This window comes from Leptodactylus fuscus, chromosome 2, assembly GCF_031893055.1.
Source record: "Leptodactylus fuscus isolate aLepFus1 chromosome 2, aLepFus1.hap2, whole genome shotgun sequence".
Classification (NCBI taxonomy): domain Eukaryota; kingdom Metazoa; phylum Chordata; class Amphibia; order Anura; family Leptodactylidae; genus Leptodactylus; species Leptodactylus fuscus.
In genome coordinates, this window is record NC_134266.1 from 252,738,839 (window position 1) to 252,765,987 (window position 27,149).

Below are 27,149 nucleotides of genomic sequence, written 5' to 3' on the forward strand. Positions count from 1 at the left end.
CGGGCATTCAGGGTGTGTCTTCATCTTCTTCCCCGCCTCTTCTTCCTCTGACGTCTTCGGGTCCCGTCCTCCTCCGGCGCTTGCTCGCGGACACTGATTAAAAAAAAATAGCCCGGGCGCATGCGCAGTAGCCGTAGTAGAAGCCGCGTGCTACTGCGCATGCGCCCGGGCTATTTTTTTTTTTTATCAGTGTCCGCGAGCAAGCGCCGGAGGAGGACGGGACCCGAAGACGTCAGAAGAAGAAGAGGCGGGAAAGAAGAAGACGGCGCACCCTGAATGCCCGCCCAGGGTGCAAGTTCCGTAAGTAGAGAACATTCTTTTTTAAGTTATTTTAAAACGGGGGGGGGGGGGGGGTAGTTTAATTTAACTTTTACAGTGCCTGAATAGCCTTTTTAAAGGCTATGCACGCATATGTAGGGCTCTATCTGCAGGATTTTGCTGATAGAGCCCCTTTAAGTGAGCACACCTAGAATTATCAACAGTTTATTAGACACGACGCGTTTAAGGCAAACACCCTTTCTCAAGTGCAATACAAACTGTATGACAGCTAATCCGATTGTGGCGGACCCCTCTGTCATTCATGCAGAACCTTTTTTTTCCCCCCTCCAATTTTTGCAGGTTTCTGTAGCAGAGTCTTCGATGCAGATGTGCACCCAGCCTTAGTGGTCCTCCGACGGACCAGAACAACGGAGAGGCAAGGCTAGATTCAGATGCTTACAAAATAGCGTCTTGCAACCATAATTCAGAGCCAAAAACTGGATCAGATTCCGTGATGAGCTTCTCTATAGGACTTGAGAAACCTCCGAAAAACACAGAGAGCGTGAGCGTAAACCTGTGACCCCCTCCCCCATTCTATCCCCCATGCATTGTAACACCCTGTGAAGTGCCCTTACGCTTGTAAATGTATTTCGTGCTTATTTGGAGGCCATGCTTTCAAGACGTTCTTTATGGGGTGGTGACAGAGCGGACACTTGACCCTGACTTGTCAGCTCTGAGAGCCGCAGGTAATTAGTGCCGTCATGTATCAGACACAATGCGCGCCCTGTTATCCCGCTTTCCCTCCCTGCACCGCAGCTTCTGCTGTTTACAGTTATTAACCTCTGAAAAGGTTGGCATAGCTGCCATTGTTGTGGACGGGCATTGTCGCTGCTACACACTCATACCATTCAAGTCTGATCTGTTTAGGTATTGGCCGGCCACAGGGATTAGGCCCGGCGCGTGCTAGCTAAGATAACAAGCGCCTGTAAGGTCAAGGTACTGACATGAGAGGCATTTATGTATAGGGATGCGCCAGTTGGTGGCACTGGGGCTTGACTCGCAGCTGTCGTATGAGCCTGCATAAATAGTATCAGTGCATCTTTAATCTTTGGCTGTGGGGAGGTATTGGATAGAGTTCTGTCTATTGACTTTGTACAAGCAGCGGCCCTTGGGGGATTTGTGCAACATTTCCTTGTGGACCTACAGACTTAATTCCTCCATAGTTAACTCGTCATTTTTTCCTTTGTGTTCAGTCCTACATATGTCTGTCACCGTGAAGGGATCTAGCACATGGGATAACTGGCTGATCCGTGTAGGACTGACTGCTGGGACCCCTGCCGATTACTGGGGTGATTTGCACCCAGAAGGTCAGAAATGCCCGTTGTCACTCTGTTCATTTCTCTGAGAATCGCCATCAGGTGTCAGGGCGTTGTACCTTGGCGATCTCTGGCGGTTCCTATTGAAATGAATGTGTTTATCAACTTGCCACTTCGTTCAGACTGGAGTAGATCACCTGACTATGGAGGTCCGACTGCTGGGACCCCCACCATGTCATTTCCTATCCTGAAGGTAATGAGTAACTATTTGTGATCGGAATACTACTGTAATTGAATAACTCAATCAAATAATGGGGTGATTTGTTTATTGACAGTTTTCTGCCATACGAGGCATTAATAGATAGGTAAAATATATTTTATTTTAATTTTTTTTTTCAATGCCAAACAAACATGGGGGGGTCTCACGCCTAACCAATTCACTTTCCTGTGATATCTGGCAGCCAAAGGTATAGATTTAAGCTCCTGGACCCCAGTGCTGAATCTGTAATGGGGTCCTCATCTACCTTGAGACATTTAGAATAATGGTATTCATGGCAGAGGGACCTTATGGGCCTCCTCTCGCTCCAGATCTGAGTAGTGGCTGCTACTTCTGCTCCCTTTTATAGCTATTCCCCACTAGAAGAGAATGGTGCAGTGTTCACATGTCACCACTGCTCCATACACTTCACTGGAAACCCCATAGCAGAGAATGGTGCAGTGTTCACACATGTCACCACTGCTCCATACACTTCACTGGAAGCTCCATACACTTCACTGGAAACCCCATAGCAGAAAATGGTGCAGTGGCAACACAGCCAAGTGCTCCAGTCCAGCCAAACCTCCATACACTTCTATGCTACTGTGATCTCTGGAAACCACAAAGAAGAGAATGTTGCAGTGGCCACATGTCACTACTGCTCCAGCCCGGCCAAAGCTCTATACACTTCTATTCAATGGCCAATACTGTGATATCTAGGAACCCCATAGAGATGGTGCAGTGTTCACACGTCACCACTACTCCATACACTTCTCACTCAAAACCCCATAGCAGAGAATGGTGCAGTGGCAACACAGCCCAGTTGCTCCAGCCCAGCCAAAGCTCCATACACTTCTATGCGACTGTGATCTGTGGAAACCCCATAGAAAAGAATGTTGCAGTGGCCACATGTCACTACTGCTCCAGCCCAGCCAAAGCTCCATACACTTCTATTCAACGCAAACACTGTGATATATTGGAACCCCATAGAAGAGGATGGTACAGTGTCCACACATGGCCTTCCTGGTGAGCACACAGGCTAACTTACTGGCCCTCATTCTCCTAATTGTTTGGGGTTCTAGCTGTCTGGAACCACAGTGATCAGAATCTTATGAATAGGGGACGTGTCTCATAAATCTCAGCTCCTGCCACCGAAAGGGCCACAGCAGACTCTACCTGCTCAGGGGGCTGAGGGCCTTCGGAGTCTGGGGGCCACTTCTTAGGGCCTTCTTCAACTCTGTGGTTGCTTCAGCCATCTTTTTCGGTGTGGCCTGCTGGGGAAGCAGTATATCAACCAGAGACAGAAATAGACTTGACAGGCTGATCAGGAGGGCCAGCTCTGTCCTGGGGAGCCCCCTGGACCCAGTACAGGTGGTGGGTGACAGAAGGACACTGTCTGTGGTGACCTCCATGCGGGAGAACAAATCCCACCCCATGTATGAGACCTTGATGGGACTTGGCAGCACTGTAAGTGACCGTCTGCTTCACCCCAAGTGTGAGAAGGAGCGCTATCGCAAGTCCTTCCTTCCAACCGCGACCAGACTGTATAATCTACATCAGACCAAGCGAAGATCACTCCGCACAGAGAACTAATGATTATGACGATGACCATGAGGTCTTCCTCTTTCTCTTCTTCTCTTCCTTAGCTGCCATGGACTCCTAGTATATCTTCTCTTCTCAGCTTATGTGTGTCTACGTCTGTAATATATGACTGTGTATTATCCTGTATCTGTATTACTATGCTGCTGTAACACGCTGAAATTTCCCCAATGTGGGACTATTAAAGGATTATCTTATCTTATCTTTTAGTGTTTGTGTCTCCTTTAATGCAATATCATGGTGACCTGGCTCTTTAGGCTGAAAAGTCACTTGCAAAATATCCTATAAAATGTGGTCTGAAAAAAGCCTAAAATAAATGTATAGCTGTCTGTGTAGGAGTTGTGCAGTAGTTTGGTGCAGTGCCCCCCTTGCATAGGGCTCTGGCTGTCAGAACACACACAGAGCTCTGCTGTACAGTAGCAGTGTGTGCCAACACTGTGCCAGGCGCTAATGACCCTGCCCGACGGCTCGCTTACACAGAGATTTATTGTTCAGGATTCCTCTGGAGGAGCGTGCTACTTCTGATAATGTGTAAATAAGAGAATTGCCCCATTATTCACCTTCCCACGGACATCTCTGCTAGAAATCACCACAAATCTGTCTCCGGTTTTACGCAATTACTTCTTCTGCCTGAAACCGCCAATTATTGGCCTTTATCTTGTATCGGCTCATTTATGGTTATTCTTGATTTATCTTTTATATTAAACCACCTACAAATCACGGCGGGGCCCCAGTAGTGTTATACAGTGTCTTATAGTCAATAGTTTTAATGGGTACTTTGTTTTATGGCCAATATATTTTTACAATTTACCATAAAGAACAATGTCCCAGTCTCTTGTATAAGAAGAAGAAGCCTCTGAACAATTGGCCGTCATGGCTGGTTGGTAAGGAACGCCCCCTCTGACAGTATAGCGCTACCCCCCCGGGCACATAACAGGAAAGCCGCTGAATTAAGCGCACTGTCGGCTTTCTAGCGGTATATAAAACCACAGGTGCCCGAGGACATGAAAGGTCTTCAAGTATAACTACTGTCTTCTTATCTGAATGACCGTACTCCATACACAAGCAGATTAGTTTACAATGATGGCTATGGAGAGGGGAGTAGGAGAGACGGAAATATGAGGACATCTATAGGATTAAATGAGGCATTTCTGAAAGGAGTAGGCTGGATAGTAACACCGGATAACCCAGCGACATTGTGGGGAAAAAAAATCTCTGTAGTGTAAAGGTCTCTCTGCTTTGAGAAGCTCTTCACTTCCTCCACCTCCCCTCTCCTTAGATTTCTATTGTATGAGCTGATCAGTGGTAGGAGACAAAAGCTGAAGCAGAGCTTTTATAGAATATAAAAATAGAACATAAAAAATAAAATATAATGTAATAAAGTACAATGAAACCTTTCCAGAAGACCACCTCCTTACCCAGACCACATCTTCTCTGACTGTTCCAGTTCTCCATACACACCATCTTCTTTACCTAACTCTAGATAACCACGGTTTCATTATTATTTTTTTGTTTATGGTCATTGTCACGGAGCGAAGGTATACGTCTTCCTCCGGATGGTCTTTTGAATCAACAGGGACGCAAGAGGTCGGGAGACAACAGCAATTTATTGTAATCCACAAAGTTAGTAGCCGGCGGCGGTCACATCAACCGTAACAACAATAAGTCCACAGAAGTCACAATCCAATGATAACTTTGGTTCCTTGGTCCTGTAACTAAATCCTGGCTCTCTACAGAGCTGTGCACAGGCCGGCTAACACATACTAACTGCTAGCTATATCTATATACTAAACTGTTACTTCCTATATCTGGGGGTGGGAAGGGCTGAGTCACAGATCCTTCCCCCCTCACCTATACCAAGGAGAGCAGACTCCCTGTCTACTATGGACAATGCACAGTCCAACATCTTCTTGGAGACACTGATCAGATTATCTCCACCCATTGTCCTCACTAGTTAGAGGTATTTGCATACAATGTGCTAACACACTAGACCCGAATCAGCCAACTACACACTGATGTTTACAACAGGTTAGAGAATACATTCCACATGAAATATATATTACACATTGCCTATAGTATAGACTCTAACCATCCCGTGACAGTCATTTTGAGTTTTCCCTGTTTACTGTATATACTCGAGTATAAGCCGACTTGAATATAAGCCGAGGCCCCTAATTTTACCACAGAAAACTGGGAAAACTTATTGACTCGAGTATAAGCCGAGGGGGGGGAAATGCAGCAGCTACTGGAAAATTTCAAAAATTAAAATGGTCGGAGTTTTTGGGTGCAGTAGTTGCTGGGGAAGGGGAGGGGGTGTTTTGGTTGTCTGTCTGCCCCTTCCCTGAGCTTGAGGACTGTTTTTTTTCTTCCCCCACTTGGAATTCAGCCTGGCTGAATATAGGGGATCTGCAGTATTAACCCCTTCCCGACGGAACAGGAGCACTGCAGATCCTATATTCATTAGCCTGTGCATTTTTAGACACAGGGATACCGAATGTGTTTGTGTGTCACAGTCATTTCCTACTTTTACTGTATTTTTCGGACTATAAGACGCACCTAGGTTTTAGAGGAGGAAAATAGGGAAAAAAAATTTTGAAGCAAAAACTGGTAAAATATTTAATATATGGGAGTTGTAGTTTTGCAACAGGTGCAAGGCCACATTGACAGGTGACCCTGCAGCTGTACGGGGATGCATAGAGTGTTTTTTTTTTTTGCGGGGCCAGAAGTACTGAACTACTGGAACTGAGGGGAGATTTAATAGCAGTCTACAAATATCTGAAAGGTAGTCACAGTGCAGAGGGATCTCCCCTATTCTCATTAGCACAAGGAAGTACAAGACGTAATGGGATGAAACTAAAGGGAAAGAGATACAGATTAGACATTAGGAAAAACTTTCTGACAGTGAGGGTAGTGAGAGAGTGGAATAGGCTGCCACGGGAGGTGGTGGGCGCTCCATCAATGGAAATCTTCAAGCGGAATCTGGATAAACATATAGCTGGGATGATTTAGGAAAACCTGCACTCGCAGGGGGTTGGACCCGATGGCCCTTGAGGTCCCTTCCAACTCTACTATAAGAATATAGTATGTTACTTTTTAGTTATACCATTTTGGGGAATATCTATTTCTTAGATCACCTTTTATTGAAAAAAAACCCCCGGTGGTTTATGATATATGATTTTCTACTTTTATATATATATATATTCTAGGGACAGGAGGTGATTTAGAACTTTTATTTATTTAATATTTTTATTATATATTTTTAAAGCTTATCCGGCATCCGCTGTACTAGAGAGGCGGATGCCGGGGAGGGATAGACGCCGGGGCCTGAGACATCGCTGCCCTGCCCTGCATGAAGCCAGCGGTGGGGGGGACGGAGGAGCGGAATAGCATCACTCCTCCCGCCGCTGCTGGCTTCATGCAGGGCAGAGGAGCGCAGCGATGTCGCAGGCCCCGGCACCTGTAATGGCGTCTATCACTTGCCGGCTTCCGCCTCTCTATTACAGCGGATGCCAGGCGCCACATTCGGCCTATAAGACGCACCCTTCTTTTTCCCCCCCAAATTTGGGGGAAAAAAAGTGCGTCTTATAGTCCGAAAAATACTATATGTATTCTAGGGAAAGGAGGGATTTACAACTTTTATTTATTTTATTTTTTTTATTATATTTTTTTAAAACTTTTTTTTTTTTTTTTCACTATGACATGGGAGATTCTGCACATTACTATTGCGGCTGGTCATAGACCCCCCCCCCCAAAAAAAATAAAAAATAAAAAATAAAAATAAATATATATATATATATATATATATATATATATATATATATATATATATATATATATATATATTAGCTTTTACCCGCGACTTCGTCTGCGGTGATTTGAGAATTGGGCGGACACAGACGTGTGAAATTTTAAAAGTGCTTTAAAAAGTTTGGTGGGATAGCAAATGTGTATGTAGTGATACAGACAATGTGATGTGTTATACAGCCTGTGTACAGGAGTATATATGTATCAGGTACTGTATATAGCAGTGATAGGTAATACATGTAATATATAGTATATACAGCCTGTGTACAGGAGTATATATGTATCAGGTACTGTATATAGCAGTGATAGGTAATACATGTAATATATAGTATATACAGCCTGTGTACAGGAGTATATATGTATCAGGTACTGTATATAGCAGTGATAGGTAATACATGTAATTATATAGCATATACAGCCTGTGTACAGGAGTATATATGTATCAGGTACTGTATATAGCAGTGATAGGAGATGCATGTAATTATATAGTATATACAGCCTGTATACAGGAGTATATATGTATCAGGCACTGTATATAGCAGTGATAGGAGATGCATGTAATTATATAGTATATACAGCCTGTGTACAGGAGTATATATGTATCAGGTACTGTATATAGCAGTGATAGGAGATACATGTAATTTATATAGTATATACAGCCTGTGTACAGGAGTATATATGTATCAGGTACTGTATATAGCAGTGATAGGTAATACATGTAATTATATAGCATATACAGCCTGTGTACAGGAGTATATATGTATCAGGTACTGTATATAGCAGTGATAGGAGATACATGTAATTATATAGTATATACAGCCTGTGTACAGGAGTATATATGTATCAGGCACTGTATATAGCAGTGATAGGAGATACATGTAATTATATAGTATATACAGCCTGTGTACAGGAGTATATAAGTATCAGGCACTGTATATAGCAGTGATAGGTAATACATGTAATATATAGTATATACGGCCTGTGTACAGGAGTATATATGTATCAGGTACTGTATATAGCAGTGATAGGTAATACATGTAATTATATAGCATATACAGCCTGTGTACAGGAGTATATATGTATCAGGTACTGTATATAGCAGTGATAGGAGATACATGTAATTATATAGTATATACAGCCTGTGTACAGGAGTATATATGTATCAGGTACTGTATATAGCAGTGATAGGTAATACATGTAATTATATAGCATATACAGCCTGTGTACAGGAGTATATATGTATCAGGTACTGTATATAGCAGTGATAGGAGATACATGTAATATATAGTATATACAGCCTGTGTACAGGAGTATATATGTATCAGGCACTGTATATAGCAGTGATAGGAGATACATGTAATTATATAGTATATACAGCCTGTGTACAGGAGTATATATGTATCAGGTACTGTATATAGCAGTGATAGGAGATGCATGTAATTATATAGTATATACAGCCTGTGTACAGGAGTATATATGTATCAGGCACTGTATATAGCAGTGATAGGAGATGCATGTAATTATATAGTATATACAGCCTGTGTACAGGAGTATATATGTATCAGGTACTGTATATAGCAGTGATAGGAGATACATGTAATTACAATGTGATGTGTTGTATTGTGTATGTAGTGATACAGACAATGTGATGTGTTATGTGAGTGAGTAGAGTGAGGGCTACTCCTGAGGTGACAGTAAGGAGTGTGCAGGCAGGTTGAGGCAGGAAATGCCAGGCAGTGTGTGTGAGTCTATAGCTGGGGCTAGGAGTCCTGCTTTTGTGAGTCTCCTGCTAGGAAGCCATGTTGTTTAGTGGCACCAAAAGTAGCCTGTGACTCAATCCTAAGGGAAAACTATGTTTGTGGAAAATTGCACGCAAATCCGTCCAGGCGTTTTAGCGTGATTGAGGAACAAACATCCAAACTCACAAACTTTCACATTTATAATATTAGTAGGATATATATATATATATATATATATATATATATATATATATATATATATATATATATATATATATATATATATATATATACATACACACACACACACACACACATATATATACATGCATGCATGCCGAGGGGGCTTTTTCAGCACAAAAACTGTGCTGAAAAATTCGGCTTATGATCGAGTATATACGGTACATTACAGTGTTTGTTCCCTTCACCTGCACTATGTATCAATGGGGGAAAATAAACTACCCATTATTGCGGCACCATGTCTTCAGCTCCAAGACAGGAGTCGCACAACTTCTCACGTAACACAAACCTAAGAATCAGAGGTATTGAGAAGAGAAAGTGAAACATTTCTCGTTTGACAGGTGCTCGTACAACGTAAAGATCGGAACGTTTTATATCCTATCGTGTGTGTTGCGACATGCAGCATAACGCGACTGCAACAAAGCTATTGCCACATCTTTATGCACCGGTTTCTCCGCACAGGTTTTTACCATCACAGTCTGCAGTGTGAGCGGTCTGGGATCTGGTTAGGTTTGACAGCCAAGTCACAACTCTAATATAATTATCTAGAACAGACAAATTGCTCCTTTTTTTTCTTGTGCGACTTGTTTGAGACTTGATGCCACATGACCAAAGTCGCCCTGAACGCCAATCTATTAAATTGGGTGGTTGCCTCTTAATCCTTGTGAAAATCGTGGATGGCAACGCTGTTTCCTTGCAAATTCCCATATCTTCTCACTGTGCGTATAGATAAGGATATTATCTATCTCTGTGCATAATCCTGTTTCACGCATGGTGAAGTATACTTGTGTGAACATGCTTCTAATGTGACCTTCTCATTCTAATTAATGAGCTGGACTGATTGGGTTTTGCAGCCCCATAAAACAGCTGCGAGCCTTGTATTGAATGTGTGTGTGTGTGTGTGTATCCTAAATTTCCAGCTATAAAGAATTAGTCTGTGAGTTTAACATATGCAGAGATGTTGGGAAACTTTCTGATATCTTATCTGTTTCTTTGCAGCAAACGTTGGCCTGCTCCATATTAACAGCGTTACTTATAGAATTCTCAAGCTCCAGCAAAACCAGCAACATCGGCCTCAGTATGGAATTTCACGGGAACTGTAAAAGGATATTTCAGGTAAGTGTCAAGGATCAGAAATATATAAATGAGATATACACTCACCGGCCACTTTATTAGGTACACCTGTCCAACTGCTCGTTAACACTTAATTTCAAATCAACCAATCACATGGCGGCAACTCAGTGCATTTAGGCATGTAGACATGGTCAAGACAATCTCCTGCAGTTCAAACCGAGCATCAGTATGGGGAAGAAAGGTGATTTGAGTGCCTTTGAACGTGGCATGGTTGTTGGTGCCAGAAGGGCTGGTCTGAGTATTTCAGAAACTGCTGATCTACTGGGATTTTCACGCACAACCATCTCTAGGGTTTACAGAGAATGGTCCGAAAAAGAAAAAACATCCAGTGAGCGGCAGTTCTGTGGGCGGAAATGCGTTGTTGATGCCAGAGGACAGAGGAGAATGGCCAGACTGGTTCGAGCTGATAGAAAGGCAACAGTGACTCAAATAGCCACCCGTTACAACCAAGGTAGCCAGAAGAGCATCTCTGAACGCACAGTACGTCGAACTTTGAGGCAGATGGGCTACAGCAGCAGAAGACCACACCGGGTGCCACTCCTTTCAGCTAAGAACAGGAAACTGAGGCTACAATTTGCACAAGCTCATCGAAATTGGACAATTGAAGATTGGAAAAACGTTGCCTGGTCTGATGAGTCTCGATTTCTGCTGCGACATTCGGATGGTAGGGTCAGAATTTGGCGTCAACAACATGAAAGCATGGATCCATCCTGCCTTGTATCAACCGTTCAGGCTGGTGGTGGTGGTGTCATGGTGTGGGGAATATTTTCTTGGCACTCTTTGGGCCCCTTGGTACCAATTGAGCATCGTTGCAACGCCAAAGCCTACCTGAGTATTGTTGCTGACCATGTCCATCCCTTTATGACCACAATGTACCCAACATCTGATGGCTACTTTCAGCAGGATAATGCACCATGTCATAAAGCTGGAATCATCTCAGACTGGTTTCTTGAACATGACAATGAGTTCACTGTACTCCAATGGCCTCCACAGTCACCAGATCTCAATCCAATAGAGCATCTTTGGGATGTGGTGGAACGGGAGATTCGCATCATGGATGTGCAGCCGACAAATCTGCGGCAACTGTGTGATGCCATCATGTCAATATGGACCAAAATCTCTGAGGAATGCTTCCAGCACCTTGTTGAATCTATGATACGAAGAATTGAGGCAGTTCTGAAGGCAAAAGGGGGTCCAACCTGTTACTAGCATGGTGTACCTAATAAAGTGGCCGGTGAGTGTATATACACATACACACACTCCTCCTCATCTGCCCTTGTTGTATGAGTGCTATTCGCTTCTGTGTATTCTATGAACCCATATATGAACATGACCTTAGTGTACTCGTGTATTAGTAGTAGATGTTGCGCAGTACCCCGGTGCCACCACTATACAATGGAACCTATTGAATAGGAGCAGACTCTATCTGCTCCCCATCCTCGGCCAGGCAGATCCGTGTGGGCTTCAGTATCTGATTTGTGGGAATCCGACACCCAATGACCTTTCCTTTAGGATAAGTCATCAGGATGGTCCGGAAAACCCCTTTGTAAAGGAGTTGTCTGAAAACTGCTCTGAAGGCTGTGAGGTAGCCGTGCTATTGGAGCTTATGTTCTATTCAAGTCATCCTTTTATATGGCATCTGTAGGCAATCAGCAATCTCCTAATATTGGTTAGGTTACCATTGTGCCACCAGAACAGCTGTGTCCTCCAATGGTGTCCTATGGGGTCTGACACAAAGATGAGCACATCCAGTGTGTCCTTTGTTATGCAGTGGGATCTCTGTGGATCATACTTGGGGGCAATCACACTTGCGCCCATGTCCGCCCACCGGGTCTCCGTCCTCTTCTCCAGAGAAACTGCATAGGAGACGGCTTCCCAGTGGTCAGTTTTAAAATCTGTTCATTTGATTGGGTTTTAAAAGCAAACCATCGGTGTCCATGTGCAGCCTCTCCGCAGGGGAACCATGCAGGGGCACAAAGTCCTGCATGTCCGATTGGGTTTTAAAACTGACCACATGGAAGCCTTCCCCTATGCAGTTTATTTGAGAAATAGGTTGGAGACCCGGCAGACGGACACAGGCACAAGTTTGAACGCCCCCTTATTTTTGTAGAACACGCACCCTGGTGTCCACATGGACTAGAAATTGTAATGTGAAATGTGACGTATCAGGCCAAACCATATTTTTACCATAGTCCAGTTTTTATGCTCGGGTACCCGTTGTGGGCCCTTGGAGCAGTAGACTCTTCCGGTATGGGCACTTGGCTCTGCAGCTATGTAATCCCATATGTTCTGACTCCTTTCTATCATTGCCAGAATTTTTTATTTTTTGTAGTAATTTGTGCTACAATAGTGGTCATGTGATTTGACAACATGGTCTAGACTCTGCTTCCCCCATGCATCACTGCGCCTCAGGCGTCGGTCATCAGTTTTTGCAGAGGAATTCCAACTCAAGGCCGAGGCCCCACGGGCCGGAAACGCCACGATTTGCCCACGGCGGAGATGCTGCAGAAAAAATCGCGGCGTTGTACAGTACTTGCAAAGTGGATGGTATTCATGCGAATCCCATCCCCACTTTGCGGAAGAAATTGCAGCGCGGACACGCTGCGATTTCCAAAACCGTTGCGGTTTTGAAAATCGCTGCATGTCAGTTATATCTACGGAAACGCTGGTGGCTTCCCCGTAGATATAATGGTGAGAGAAAGTCCGTGGAGGAAAACTCTGTGAACTTTCTCTTCAAAGCACTGCGGGAAGAACCGCAATGCATTCACGCAACGTTTTAGCGCTGCGTTTATGGCCTGTGGGGCCTTAGCCTAAGGGTAAGCACCCATGATGTTGCCGGTGCTGCGCCCAAAGCCCTGTCCACACACGGTGACCATTGACTACATGCTATTGCCTGCTGTGGTTGGGCAGGGCTTTATGCGACATCATCTATGCTCACCCTAATACCCATTATAGGGGGCATTGTCACAAGATGGGTCCCTTCGCCTGGTTTTAATGCTATGGCAGATTGTTGGATTAGCTCTGAATTCTAAGAAATGTGTCAGACTTTGTAGAATATTGTCGTCTTTTACACGGCACTTGCTGTTTGTTGTCAGGAGGCAGTTTTCATTGGTGTGATACTACTCCGCTACACACAGGACTAACACAATCTGTGTAACAATGACTGCCCTAAAATAACTTTGGCCATTGTCCAAAGTAATCTTTTTTCCCCTCTCTCCGGCGCGCAGATGGCCCGCTTGTCTCATATTCTGCTCCGCACTTGAAGCGCTTCACACCATAAAACTGTCTTTGTAGAACAAGGAGCTTTATGTGGGTCGAAATGCAAAAAATGCCATTGTTGTTAAAGGGATAGAGACGACAACCCGTGGAAGGAAGGTTATATATACGGGTCAGATATTAAACAGCCCATAAATTACATCTTATTACAATTGATGTTCCCATATAGTAGTGGTGGTTTTCTGGGTTTCATCAGGCTGGCTGTAGTGGAGGGAGAGAAACCCAAAATGTCTGGTAAAAAGGAAAACCTTAATGTTTGACTACTGGTGTTGGCAGTTTAGTCCATAGGGGGCAGTATTACAGGACTGCAATATGGAGCCCATAGCTTATAAACATTGTCTACCCCGGACATCATATTTGTTGCACAAGGGGAGAATATTCAGTATTAAGTGTATTCGCCGGCAGGACGAATGGACTGAAGTCTATGATCACTCGAAGTTGGCGCAGATTTTAGGCATCCTTTACGCCGGTAAACTTTTTAAGAAAGAAAAGCGTGTGGTGTGAGAGAGGTTGCTAAAATTTTCCTTCTTATTCTTCATTTGCCAGAAACTGGTGTAAAATGCATAAAAAAATGTGCCCCCTCTATAACGTGTTTTTTTTTTTTTTGTTTGTTTTTTTAAATATTGCAGAAATTTTTATTAAAAAAAAAAAGCACTTTTTATTTACTTTAAAGTAGGAAAACAAACATGTGAAACATCATACTTTTTATATAGCCTCAGTCATTGCGTTTGGATACGTACAATAAAGTTTATTCTCCATTTTGATGAATGCAAAAATTAAAAAATTGTGAGGTTTTTTTTTGTAAGAAAATAAAATAAAATTGTACTGCAATAAAGTTACACAAAAAATAAATGAAATGCATACATACACACAAATATACACGTGTGTGTGTGTGTATACACACACACACACACACACTGTAGCTATCTATGGGTATCTATGAGCAGCCGCAATAGTAATGTATAGAATCTCCCATAAAATAGTGAAATTTTGTGCTAAAAAAGCCCCCCTCAGCTTATACTCGAGTCAAGCAAAAAAAAAAACAAAAAAACAAACAAACTTACTCTTACCTCTTTCTCCCCATTCTCTAATATAGACCTTACCTGTGGCTGTAATAAGAATGAATAAATGAAATGAAAAGCAAAAAAACAAATCCCTTCTGAATGAGTGTATTATGATGACGGTGGGCTAGAAACTTGCTTGCCCTCGGACTCTGAGCATTCCTGGCATAGTCCTTTATCTCACCCCATGGTCCTGGTGTTTGGAGATACTGACAATATGTCTTTTTATGGTAGAGATTTGGTTGTAGGAGATGTTGTGTAGTGCCTCGATGACAGACTGACACGGGATCACTTTTATGAAGACAACCCCATAGATCCCCAGAGAGTCTCTCTTCCCATCATGCCTTGCAGTGGTTGGTGTGTTTTCTGGCTCTGTAATGCGTACTCTTCTCTTTTTAGGAAGAGGATTTACGGCGAATCTTCATGTTAACAATAGAAGTTCTGCAGGAGTTCAGCAGACGGGAGAACCTCAACGCTCAGATGTCTTCAGTTTTCCAACGCTATCTTGCACTAGCCAATCAGGTTTTAAGCTGGAACTTTTTGCCTCCAAACTATATCCTTTTATTGTAAGGTGGGAATGGTTTACTATCTCGTGGGTTTGAATCCAACCAGGGGATAGAACTGCATGAAGATTGTATTGCAGCAACTTTTTTTTTTGTTTTGTTTTATGTCTTGGTGAAATATTCTCGTGCCCTGAAAAATTATATTGGTAAGTTACTTGGTGTTGGTGTGTGATATGGGCGTTAGATTGTGAGTCTATTGGGAATAGGGATTGATGTAAGTGTAAGCAGTGCTGCACCGTACGCTGCTATTTAAATGGAAACGCAAAAACATTACATGTTACTTTGTGTCATGGATAAAAAAAAATAAAATGGAGGTAATGTAAAAAAAAAAAAAAAAAAAAAAAAGTACATCGGAGTTGGGACTGATTTTACAGCAGGTGATCTGAGCGACATCCAAGTGTGTTCTGCTATATGTTTACCTCTGTTGAGGTATCCAATCCGTTTCCATCAAACCTAGCAGGATAGGACCTGCTTCATTGTCCCCCGGAGTGGACCCTCAGACATCCCCTCGGATGGCACACTCAGGCCTTAGGCTACACAACTTGAAACTGCGTGAGATAACATGGCAATGTTCTTCTACTACATGTGAACTTGTTGCAACCTGGACGTATGGTGTAGTTCCGTGAATAGGTCAGTAAAAAGTATGGATGGCACAAAGAGGCCAATGTGTGTGCCATCTGGTCCATATTTATCCAAATCTGCTTTATTGTAGAGTAACCACACTTCTTATCATTAGTTACCATTTTAGTAGTGCGACATTGTACTGTAATATCCGCGCGGCCACAAGTCGTATAGCCCTAGCCAAAGGACTCCTGTCCGTAATATGCGTCTTGTAGGATGACGTCACCCATGCCCAGCTTCATCTATAATACCTGAATCTAACATTTGTTGCAAATGGGCTTTAAATAGGGAACAATCCCTTCAATAATTTACTTAAAGGAGTTATCCATTGAGCCGACCCTTCTGGCAGTGTATTCGCTGTACTAGAAGGTGAACTTACTAACGCTGCCTCTTTATTGTGCAAGTTTGGGGCTTTTAATAGGGCTGAGGTTTGGAAGTCTGATAGGTTGGCTCCTCCAACTCTAGATAATAGGACCAGCCCAGGTCTACTCTAAGGACAAGTAGGAGGAGTAAAGCCGTGTTTACCATGTCTAGAGTCAGAAGAGCTGAACTATAAGACGTCAGCCCTCCAAGCAGCTCTACACGGAGCACCGAATCGTCACCATATCTATATCGGTAAGTGTCACCTTCTGCTGCGGTGAAGAGACTACCAAAACGTTTGGTTCCCTGGATAACCCCTTTAAGTCAATATGACCCGATTGCTAACTATGTAGATGAATTGTCTTGTAAACCTGTTTTTCCCAATATGGTGGCATCGAGGGGGGGAGGTAGAAGAGGACGTGCTGTGAGAGTTGGTGATATTGGGTGGGGGGGGTCTCGGTGTAGAGGATAAAGGCTAGTTATCTCCTTCCAGATCTGTGACAGATGAGTGAGGGGATACATAACGGAGCAGGTTTCCGTAATCGATATGGGAAGGAATGAGGACCTGCCTTATTGTTCCGGCCATGTTATTACATAGAGCTGGCTTGCTCTGATGTTCCGTGTTTATAAGAGCCGTGACTTTCATACCTCCAGTATAAATAAGCCAGGGGTATTGGATTACCTTTGTCTCTCCAAAGCCCTTATGATATTATTGTGTTTCAACATCCTTTGGAGTCCTTTGGCAGACCTCATTGTAGTTGAGCAAAGTACAATGCACTATAGGAATTTTGCAGCCCGCAGATCGCTCCTTATAAAGTGAAGGTTGGTACATGTACATTACAGGGGCATTGTTACTGAGGAAGTGTCAGTCATTACACAGAGCTTCTCACCCACCACCTGCCCCAGAGCTTCACCAGAGGTCAGGAGAGACATCGGAGGAACAGAACAATAGGCAGTGTCAACTGGAAAGCCAATAGTGTGGAGCCAATGAAGATAGAGAAATCTATTTAGCACTAAATATGTATAATATCTTATATACAATATATATCTTGGTACATGAATTTTTTAAAGTTTTTTTTTTTTTTTTTTGATTGTGTGTATGTGTATACATATATATTGCTCACATTAGTCTTCACAGCCCCTCCACCGGCATAGGGGGTGCTGCTCACACCTCTCACCAGCACTCTCCACTGGTTTGTATGCTTGGGAAGGGGTGAAATGTATGTATGACTTGCCACATCCTTTACACCAGATTTCTGGTGCAAATTAGACTAGATTCGAACACCCTGCTCCATAGGAGTGCATGTTAGTGGCCGACGCTTAACCCCTTGGTGTTCGGCCGCTTCCATGCATTCCTATGGGAGCAAGGTATTCGAAACTATAGTTTCGAAAGCTATTTGATCATCTCTAGTGCAAATGATAAATCTGGTGCAGCCATTGGCCCCGCCCCTTGCCTGTCCTCACCACGCCCCCTTTTCACAGTAGTGAAGGCAGCATGGAAGCAAAAAAAAAAATAAAAATTAGATTATATATATATATCCTTTAATATTATAAATGTGAAAGTTTGTGAGTTTGTGTGTTTGGATGTTCGGATGTTTGTTCCTCAATCACGCAAAACCCGCTCCACCGATTTGGCTGAAAGTTTCCACAAACATAGTTAATACACCCGATTGTGCAATAGGCTACTTATCGTCACAATAGCGCACATACGTTTGTGCCAGGACCCCCACAAAACCCAAACTCACACCACCATCTCTGCAATCTCACACACTTTGGACCATAGCAAGCCACAAAATTCATATTGCCCTCTACAGCCTCGCCCCTAACCCCACACAATCTCAAATACATATACTTTACCTCTTTGCCCCTCACCTTAACGATACTCCAGGAGGCTCTCTTTAACACTCCGGAGCAGCCATGTTTGCCGACCCCCACCGCTCTGACAATCCGCGACACTGCCCACCCATGTCAATACCCCTAGGCGGTCTAATAAATGCAAAAACCAAAACAAAAAAAAATACAAAATAAAAAATATTACAAATTCAAATCCCCCCCCCCCCCCTTTCCCTAGAACACATATAAAAGTAGTTAAATACTGTGAAACATATACATGTTAGGTATCCCCGCATCCGAAATCGCCCGCTCTACAAAGCTACACAAATATTTTGCCTGGACGCTTAATGCTGTAGCCGCAAACATACTGAAAAGTCCAAAACCGCTGTTTTTTCACTATTTTCATTATCATACAAATATCAATCAAAAGTGATCAAACCAATAACATTTCCCTGAAAATGCAACAACTACAAACTACACCCGGCCCCGCAAAAAAACACATCCCCCGACACAGACAAATAAAAGTGACTGCTGTCAGAATATGGAAACACACTACTGGCAGAAAATAACAAAGCATACAATTTCGTATATCGAGGTATATTACCTTCAATTAACTCTGTCCCAAAGTCACTATGTACAGTTTCTCACAACACCGTATATCAGCTGAAATACAAATTACATTCAACACAAAAGTCTCACGTATTCTCAGAATTACAGCAAAAACAAGATACAAAGTTACATTTCATATCCCATACCTTATACACAGTACGAAAACCTTACCCGCGCCTGTATATACCCACTTCTACAATCACCGCAGACGAAGTCGCGGGTACCAGCTAGTGTGTGTGTGTGTGTGTGTGTGTGTGTGTGTGTGTGTATATATATATATAATATTTAAACATTTTTTCCGTTTTTTTTATGCTTTGTACATCAGAAAACTGGCATAATAAATATTCTCTGGGCTGTGTGTCTGCGGGAAGATGTACACCAGCACCAAAATTGTACCTCTTGTTGTGCCTTGTTTTCTACTGTACAAGGCATATGATCTGGAACACTGTGTGTGTAAGGCTATGATCGCACGTAGTTTCTGGCAGTTTTTGATGTATTTTTCAGAGACTAAGCTGGCAGTGGATACAAGTGTGAAGAATTGACAGTCTTTCTTTAATGCTTTTTTTTCCCCCCTCCTCGTAGCTTTGTCTTTATAAAACTGCACCAGAGAGTAGCCACAAACATTGCCGGTGTGATACCAGTCTGTGGTGTATGATTGCAGTTTTTATACTTCTTGATCTTCTGTTGTTTAGAACAGCAGCCGGCTGTTTAAAAGGTAAAAGCAAGGGGATAAAAAGAGAGGATACTACACTATATACACACTCCATAATATGTATTATATGCTATTTATTTAGAATGGCACTAGGTTCACACTAGCATTAGAGGATCTGAAAGATGAGCCTGTCCGCTTAAAAAGCGGTATCTGTGGACCCCAGACTGTAATGGGGGGGGCTCTGCTTGTTCTCCTCCGGTTTTATATGGAATCTGGGGGAGAGTATATTCCTCCTTGCAGGACTTTTCTCTCGGACGATTTTAGGCTGACTCTACGCAGGATCCTCCAGTCTTCATGTGAATCCACCCTGTGTGGCGGAGTTAACCCGAACGTCTGCAGTCTGATATTTTGTCACCGGAGACAACGAAACCCAATGAAGCCCCGGGCCCCTCGGGTCGGAAATTCCGCGATCTTCCCACAACAGAAACGCCACAAGAAAAATCGCTCTGTTTTACCGGCACTGCATAGTGGATGGGATTCTTGTGGACCCCATGCTCACTTTGCAGTAAAAACTGTAGCGTGGACACGCTGCGATTTCCAAAACAGCGCGGCTTTGGAAATTGTAGCATGTCAATTATATCTACGGAAACGCCAGCGGCTTTCCTGTAGATATAATTGTAACAGAGTTAGCACCATGGTTTTTGCTGCAGGTCATCCCGCAGGGCCTTAGCTGAAATGTCATCAGAGAAACTTTGTTTTTAATGACACTTTTTTTTTTGTTTTGTTTTTTATTTTGTGACCCAATTTCAGGCTGCAGTTTAATTGCAGAAGTTGGCGTTAACTTGCATCTATCTATCTGTATATCGTCTATCTATCTATCTATCTATCTATCTATCTATCTATCGTGTGTGTGTGTGTGTGTGTATTTATTTATTAGTTAATGCACAGATTTGTGTTGTCTTGGCGTTTTCCATCCGTATACATACCCTGGCTGTCATCCCCTTGTTACCACCACGGCTATAAATACACAAGTATAACTTCCTTTCTTATCATCCTTGCTCCATTGTCCTTCAGGACACAGTGACCCCATCCCCCCCTCTATACTCTCTGATATACTCTATAATATACTCTAATACACTTGTTTTCCTGATTGGAGATGAAGAGTAAAGTAATGGAGAGTGGATAAACCTCAGCAGTTTTGCCTGACCTGTCACCTGTCACGTGCGGGTGCTGCTCGCCCCCTGTCACATTAGCCCCCTGCTTATTACAGTGATTGCACCCTGGTGGCATTCGGCACGATAATGATCAATGTGTTATCTCGCATTCCTCCAGCTTTCCTTTAGATCACGGCCTAATACCTTTTATTCCTTGGCCTCATGCATGAATTATGCAGCGTATGTGAAGAGGCTTAAAGCCTGTTTCCATTGCATTCTTGTCTGCTGGATGCTGCTGGGCTGCAGACTCCTGGCTTTTTTTTTCTTCTTCCCGTCTTTAAAGGCTTGCAGGAATGTTATTGTTGACCTTGACACCAGATAACTGGGCAGACATTATATAGCGATGTTTGAGTCCTCCCAAAATGTGATGCTGAAGCCGACAGAGTCCTGGCGAGAAACCCTCCTGGACAGCAGAGTTATGGAGCTTTTCTTCACAGTAAGTTCTGGCTTTCATTGCTTTCTTTTCTTTCGTGAAATATTTATCACTTTTTTTTATTATTTTTTATTGCTCCTTTTTAATTGTTTTGTATCTTTTACTTTTTTGTGATGAAAATGCATTTGGCGATACCCTACAAAACAAGCTTTTTATTTATTTTTTACACTATTGTAGTGTTGCTTATAAGTTGGTGTACTAGTCTATACTAAAAGATTCAATGACGTTGAAATAAAAAAAGACAAAATGGCCTTTTCAATATAATAATCTTATTACAAATTGAAAATGTCTTTTATTTATATATATATATATATATATATATATATATATATATATATATATATATATATATGTATGTGTATGCATTTCTCTACATGTACTAATTGGTCGCTTCTGGGGGGGTTTTGTATGTGCTTTTGTAACTTTTATATACTATACATTACATCAATTTTGGATTGTCAAGTCGCTTAATGTGTCTACACATTTGGTCACTTATGGTGGTTTAAGTTTTTTTTTTTTTTTTTTTTTTTTTTAGTGTTAGACTATATTCACACTTTTTGAAAGTTTTTTTTTTTATCAATAATTTATTAATAATAAATATATTTTATTATTTAAATGTATTTATTTTTTGTGGGTGATGGTTACAATAGTTTGAAGCCCCTAGTGCAGCATAATATACACCAAAAGTATAACTGATTATTCTTTTTTTTCCCCATAAATGCCAATATAGTGTTTCCAATATGCCAAGATACAGGTATGAAATAGAACTAAATAAATTATAATAAAAAGCTACAGAAAACAGATAAATGTTATTTATTATTATTAAGATTTCAGTGTTTTTTGTGGCTTTTTATTATAATTTATTTAGTTCTATTTCGTACCTGTATCTTGGCATATTGGAAACTCTATAGTGGCATTTATGAGGAAAAAAAAACTAGTTATACTTTTGGTGTATATTATACTGCGCTAGGGGCTTCAAACTATTGTAACCACCACCCACAAAAAAAATAAAAATTAATATAATTTTATTATTATTATTATTATTATTATTATTATTATTATTATTATGTTATTTATACATTTTAAAACACCAGATAATAAGACTGTGTGAAAATGTCTTCGTTGTGATCTGTTGAGGAAATATACCTTTGGCTAGAAAGTTGTTGTTATTCTACTATCCAATATCCAAAGTCTTTTTTTTTTTTTTTTCTAGTGTTTTTAGTAATGTTCATTTTTTGTTTCGCTAGAGTCTTACTTGCAGGTGTCTGTGTGTGCTGGGTTGTTACGGAGCTTGAGCCTTTCAGGCAGAGGATTTGGAGCGTTATGCGTTGTTTTGCGTTGATCCTTACAGACATGGGTAGGCTAGAAGATCTCTCGATCCCTTATGTTACATCACAGATGGGAAGTAGATTGAGAGGCAAATGAGAAATCGGCTCTGGACAGATAGCCAGCATACTAGCCATCTCTACCTCCCTTCCTTGTACACGGTCTTTGTTCCTAGATACTTCTGTCGTCTACTGGAAACTCCATCATTTTAATGAATTGGGTAGTTGTATGTTTGGTTTTTGTTCATTTCTTAATCTCGCAGATATTGGTACCATACAATGTAATCTTCAACCTTATCTGTAAGCAGCTGAGTGTGGGATCACGTCCTAAATTTTAGGGGATTCAAGAAAACACAATGTTGGCAGACAGATGACTCAAGCAGCCATTTTTTTTTTTCTTTTCTTTTGACATAGCCAATTTTTTTTTTTTTTTTTTTTTTTTTTTTTTTTGTAGTAGTAGTACCGCATCTCCTGGCACATTAGCTCTCTGGCTCGTAGTATTTCTGCAGCCATATTGTAAGACTTACTTTAAAGAAGCGACGGCGACTTGGACAAGATTTGCTGTTTCACCAAAAGGAAATACCCGACTCTGTTCAATCTGTTTATTGTATGTTCATCGTACGGGGCAATAGGACAACTGCCTGGAACAGAGAAAGCCGTATGTTGTGTCTATGAGCTGCACAGCTTGGCTGCCGAGACTCACTAACCCAGTGTTTCTGGTCTGATGAGGTGTAAACCTCCATAGAAGAACAGTAACAGGCACCCCGAACAGCTGTCCGCTAGACTTCTAAACAACTGCTGCCGTCAGCTGCGACCACCTCCTGCAAATATCCCCGGGCTCAGCCGTTTAACCCTTCGTGTCCTCTCGTTGTTTTTTCGATTCCATGGCTCCTTTATAGGTCTCCATGGTGAATGAGTCGGAATATAAACACCTCGTAACCGTGCACCATATATTATCTATCTAATCGGAGATTTGCCTCAGCCACCGAGGAGCGTGTCCTCTTTATTGCCAGCTGGATTGACTTTGTCTTAATCCATCATCTTGTTTGATAGGGGAACTTTGATCATGGTTTCGGTGAGACACGGCGTAATTATTCCTCTGTTTATCTAACACCCGTCCTTTTTATATCCTCGTACTATTGTATTACAAAAAAAATAACATTCTGCCATGTACAGCCTTATGGGGTTACTCTACCTTTTTCAGCTGTCAGCCCCGTGAATGGATCAAAATTTTTGGGTCGAACCATAATTAAGATGTCAGTTTTGAAGTGGCTGGATTTATCGCCATGTCGTAAGGCGTGTAGCTTTTCATATGGATTGGTGCACACAGGACTCCGTCGTCAGTATGCCAAACTTCCCACTCTGATTCCAATTCCTCTATATTTCCACAATTCTGCTCTAACATTGACTCCTTAAGTGGTATTAAAAATAAATTTAAATTAAAATAAAATTCTACATTTTAAAGGGGCTCTATCAGTAGATGTTCCGTTTTTTAGATAAACCTATGCCTGAATAGCCTTTAAAAAGGCTATTCTGGTGCTGCTAATCGTTTTTGAAAACCCCCTCCCCGTTTATTTTCTAAATTACCATAAAAATGTATATGTAAATCAGTCCTACCATGCACCCACCGTGCACCCCCTGTGTCATAGCTTGTTCACGCCCTCCTCTCTTCTTTGACGTCCTCCTCCTTGCGATTCACCACCTCCAGCCCAGCGATTACACAAAAATGACAGCTACCGATGTTCTCTTCACAAAAATGACACGGGGGTGCTTCGCCCTGATGACAGACTTCACCGCCAGACTTGGCTACTGTGGAACATGTTCAATTACTCCTCAGATTTTCGTGCCCTTTTTCCCTCCTCACCCTTGTGAGCCTACCTACTTTATACATTCTTTCCTGCTACCCGCTTTTCTGGTTCTCGTATAGTTTTAACTAGTGCTTTAATATTGAAGATCACTGCTTTTTCTGTTTTGCTATTACAATTTGTTATGGCTTTTGTTACCCTTACTTCTTCAGTTACCTGATTAACTGTATTGCATTGTTCATTGTAACTCTGCTGCGTCAGAGTCCGCCTCCCCCTCTCCCTGTTCCTTTTCCCTGTTCCCCTATATATTTTTTCCCTTTTTCCTTCCCATTGTTTCCCCGACTTTTCCCTCCCTCTCCTCCCTCCCCTTCCCTTTTGTTCAACCCTTGGAAAAATCTTTAATAAAAATTTAATGTTAAAAATAAAAAAAAAATGGCACGGGGGAGGGAGTGCTACTGCACATGCGTGAGATTTCGATCGAAACCGCCGGGCTGGAGGCGGTGAATGGCAAACGGCTCCCAGAAAAAAAAGAAGGGACATGCTCATTCTTTCAGGCGGATTCGCCTCGAGACATCCGCCTGAAGACATACCCTCCTGACTAGGCCCATTCAATTGGGCCTAATCTGGAGCGGAGTGCGCGACTGGATGCCGGTGCAGTGCATCGGCATCCAGTTGCAGCTACCCGTGTTTTGATCCGAAACCTGAGGTGACCTCTGATCAGATTCCGGACCAAAAAATCCTGTGTGAACTTACCCTATGAGTTCCTAACAACCAACTCCACCCCAAACCGCCTCTGAGTCCACAGTCCTGGGTTCACACAGTTGCTGCCATGATATGGATCCATCTATTTTGGATATTGTGGCTGTATTTGTTTTTATGAAGACTATAAAATAGTTTTACCCAATAGTCACACTCCTCTCGTCCTGAATCGGGAAGTGATCTACCTTGTTGAAATTTGTGGGCATAAATAGTAACTACCATATAATGGCTTGTTCCATGAATAATTTCTTTAACTTTAGTTACCTTTTTTTGACAAGGCTGTGGAATCAGAAAAAAGTTAGACTCTGACTCTGGCTTCAAAATAATTTTAAATTTTTTTTTTTTTTGCAAAGTAGAGGAACTTTTACAGATTGACTAAGGCTGTCCACTATTTACGAAGAAGTTGGAGGATGAGTTATGGAAAAATGGAGCTGACGTTGGTGCCTTTGGCCTACGGATCCACTAGATCTCTGTTTTTAGAGAGGACTTTTAGGCCCCTTGCAGACGACCGTGGTGTGGGTCAGTGTGCTATCCATGTATTTCACAGCACACTAACCCATTCTTTTTTATGGGCCCGTACACAAAATCGAGAATTTCAAAGTACTGTGTGTGGGCTGACAGTCTTGGTGGCAAAATATAGAACAGGTCCTATTTTGCAGCCCGTGCATCCATGGCTCCTATTTAATGGGAATGTCCCCTGTGTGCCGCCCATGTTTTTAATTCCCAGCAGGCTGGTTGTATTACGGTCATCTGCAGCCAGCCTTAGACTGACCCTATAGAGCCATGAATACCACTGATAAGACTACACATCATTGTATCTCATATCATTGACTTGAGGCTCTCAGTAGATATAACCCTACCCGTCATGACTGAGATTCATTGTACTGAAGTATTGGGCCGGGCATTTTCACACCTTATTAGCCTGCGCCCCCCTGACTACTGACCAACAAGTGGTCAATAATTGTTTTGCATTGCAGTCACATCGGGGCAGAAGATTTCTGCTATAGTAAGCTGCTCCTCAGCCAGAGAGAAAGTTCATGGCAACTGAGGGGATGGGAAAATAGACTCTCCTAAAATACATATAACAGTGTATGGTGACAATGTTGATCATTACAATGATTACTCAGAAGCCTATATATCGTAAAAAAATAAAAATAAAAAATAAATTGCTAAATGTCTCCCAGTCTTTGTGACCCAGACAATAATGACGCCATCCTCTTTGTAACCTAATGTTGATGCCTCCTTAGTGCCCCTATAAAGTTTAATGCCTACTTATTGAACCTCATATAGTATAATGTCTTTGTGCCACCACATAGCATGATACCACACTTGTGCCCCCCATACACTCTATATGATGACATTTTGGTGCCCCCCACACAATTCCCCTATAATGCCTACATAGTACAAAGCTGGGCTGTATATAATGGCTCAGCTGTATAGGAAAGCCCGAAAAACACAGCAAAATCTGCAACAAAAAGCACAGCTTTTCCACAACGTGTAGGCCATAGGAAGCGAGTATACCATACAATACGCAATTGTTACTACCTGGCCGGTGGACAATGTGTTCTCCTATGTACTTAGTAGCATAGACCGATCCTTGTATCAGAGGTATACGTCAGGAAATCTTTACTGACGGCTCGAATGCAACGTGAACAGAGCTTTAAAAGCATGAAGAAACTGCGCTGCATCTGTCTAATGCTTGGCTCCTATAGTGAATCTGAGATGCAATACCATTCATAACCTGTCAACTGGTGTGGTGCTGTTTCTGGAATGTTTTTCTAACCCTTGAAAACCTTTTAAGGTCCTACTAATTCTTCTATAATCTTTACGTATACTTGGCAACCTATATCCAATGTCTTCAAGCAGCAAATTGATATACAAGTTGGGTAACAAACATATTGTTTCCAAAACTAATCCCTGGAGTGTCCTAGTCCCAGGTAGTGGCGGCCAAACACCACGCGTGTGTTAGTAATGGCGTGTCCTGCAGGTGTTGGTCATTTGTTGTGGTTTAGTCTAACAGACAGACCAGACTGTGAAGTTGTGATACTTGTAGAATTACACCGTGACGACGGCTCCCTCTGATAAATGGGCACAAGGGACACCGGGGTGTGTTGTAGCTCCTTGTCTTGTGGCGCTTTTTGTTTTCCCAATAACGCTGACCTTCTTGAAATCCGAGTAATTGTGAATTCGATGGTAACTTTCTCCGACGGCTGTGTGTGTCCAGCTGCATTCCACAGGACATAATACACATTGTGAGAACAGATCAGGTTTCTGCAGTATTTTCATTAGGTG

At 42.2% G+C, this 27,149-nt stretch overlaps 1 protein-coding gene across 1 annotated transcript in view; it reads left to right on the forward strand.

Moving 5' to 3' along the window:
• XPO4 (exportin 4) overlaps positions 1–27,149 on the forward strand; it is an 83,068-nt gene that overhangs the window by 34,999 nt on the left and 20,920 nt on the right. Inside the window, exons 5-7 of the mRNA XM_075266039.1 lie at positions 10,212–10,328; positions 15,083–15,236; positions 20,859–20,971. Of these exons, the coding sequence (XP_075122140.1) occupies positions 10,212–10,328; positions 15,083–15,236; positions 20,859–20,971 (384 nt within the window). The remainder of the gene's footprint in view (positions 1–10,211; positions 10,329–15,082; positions 15,237–20,858; positions 20,972–27,149) is intronic.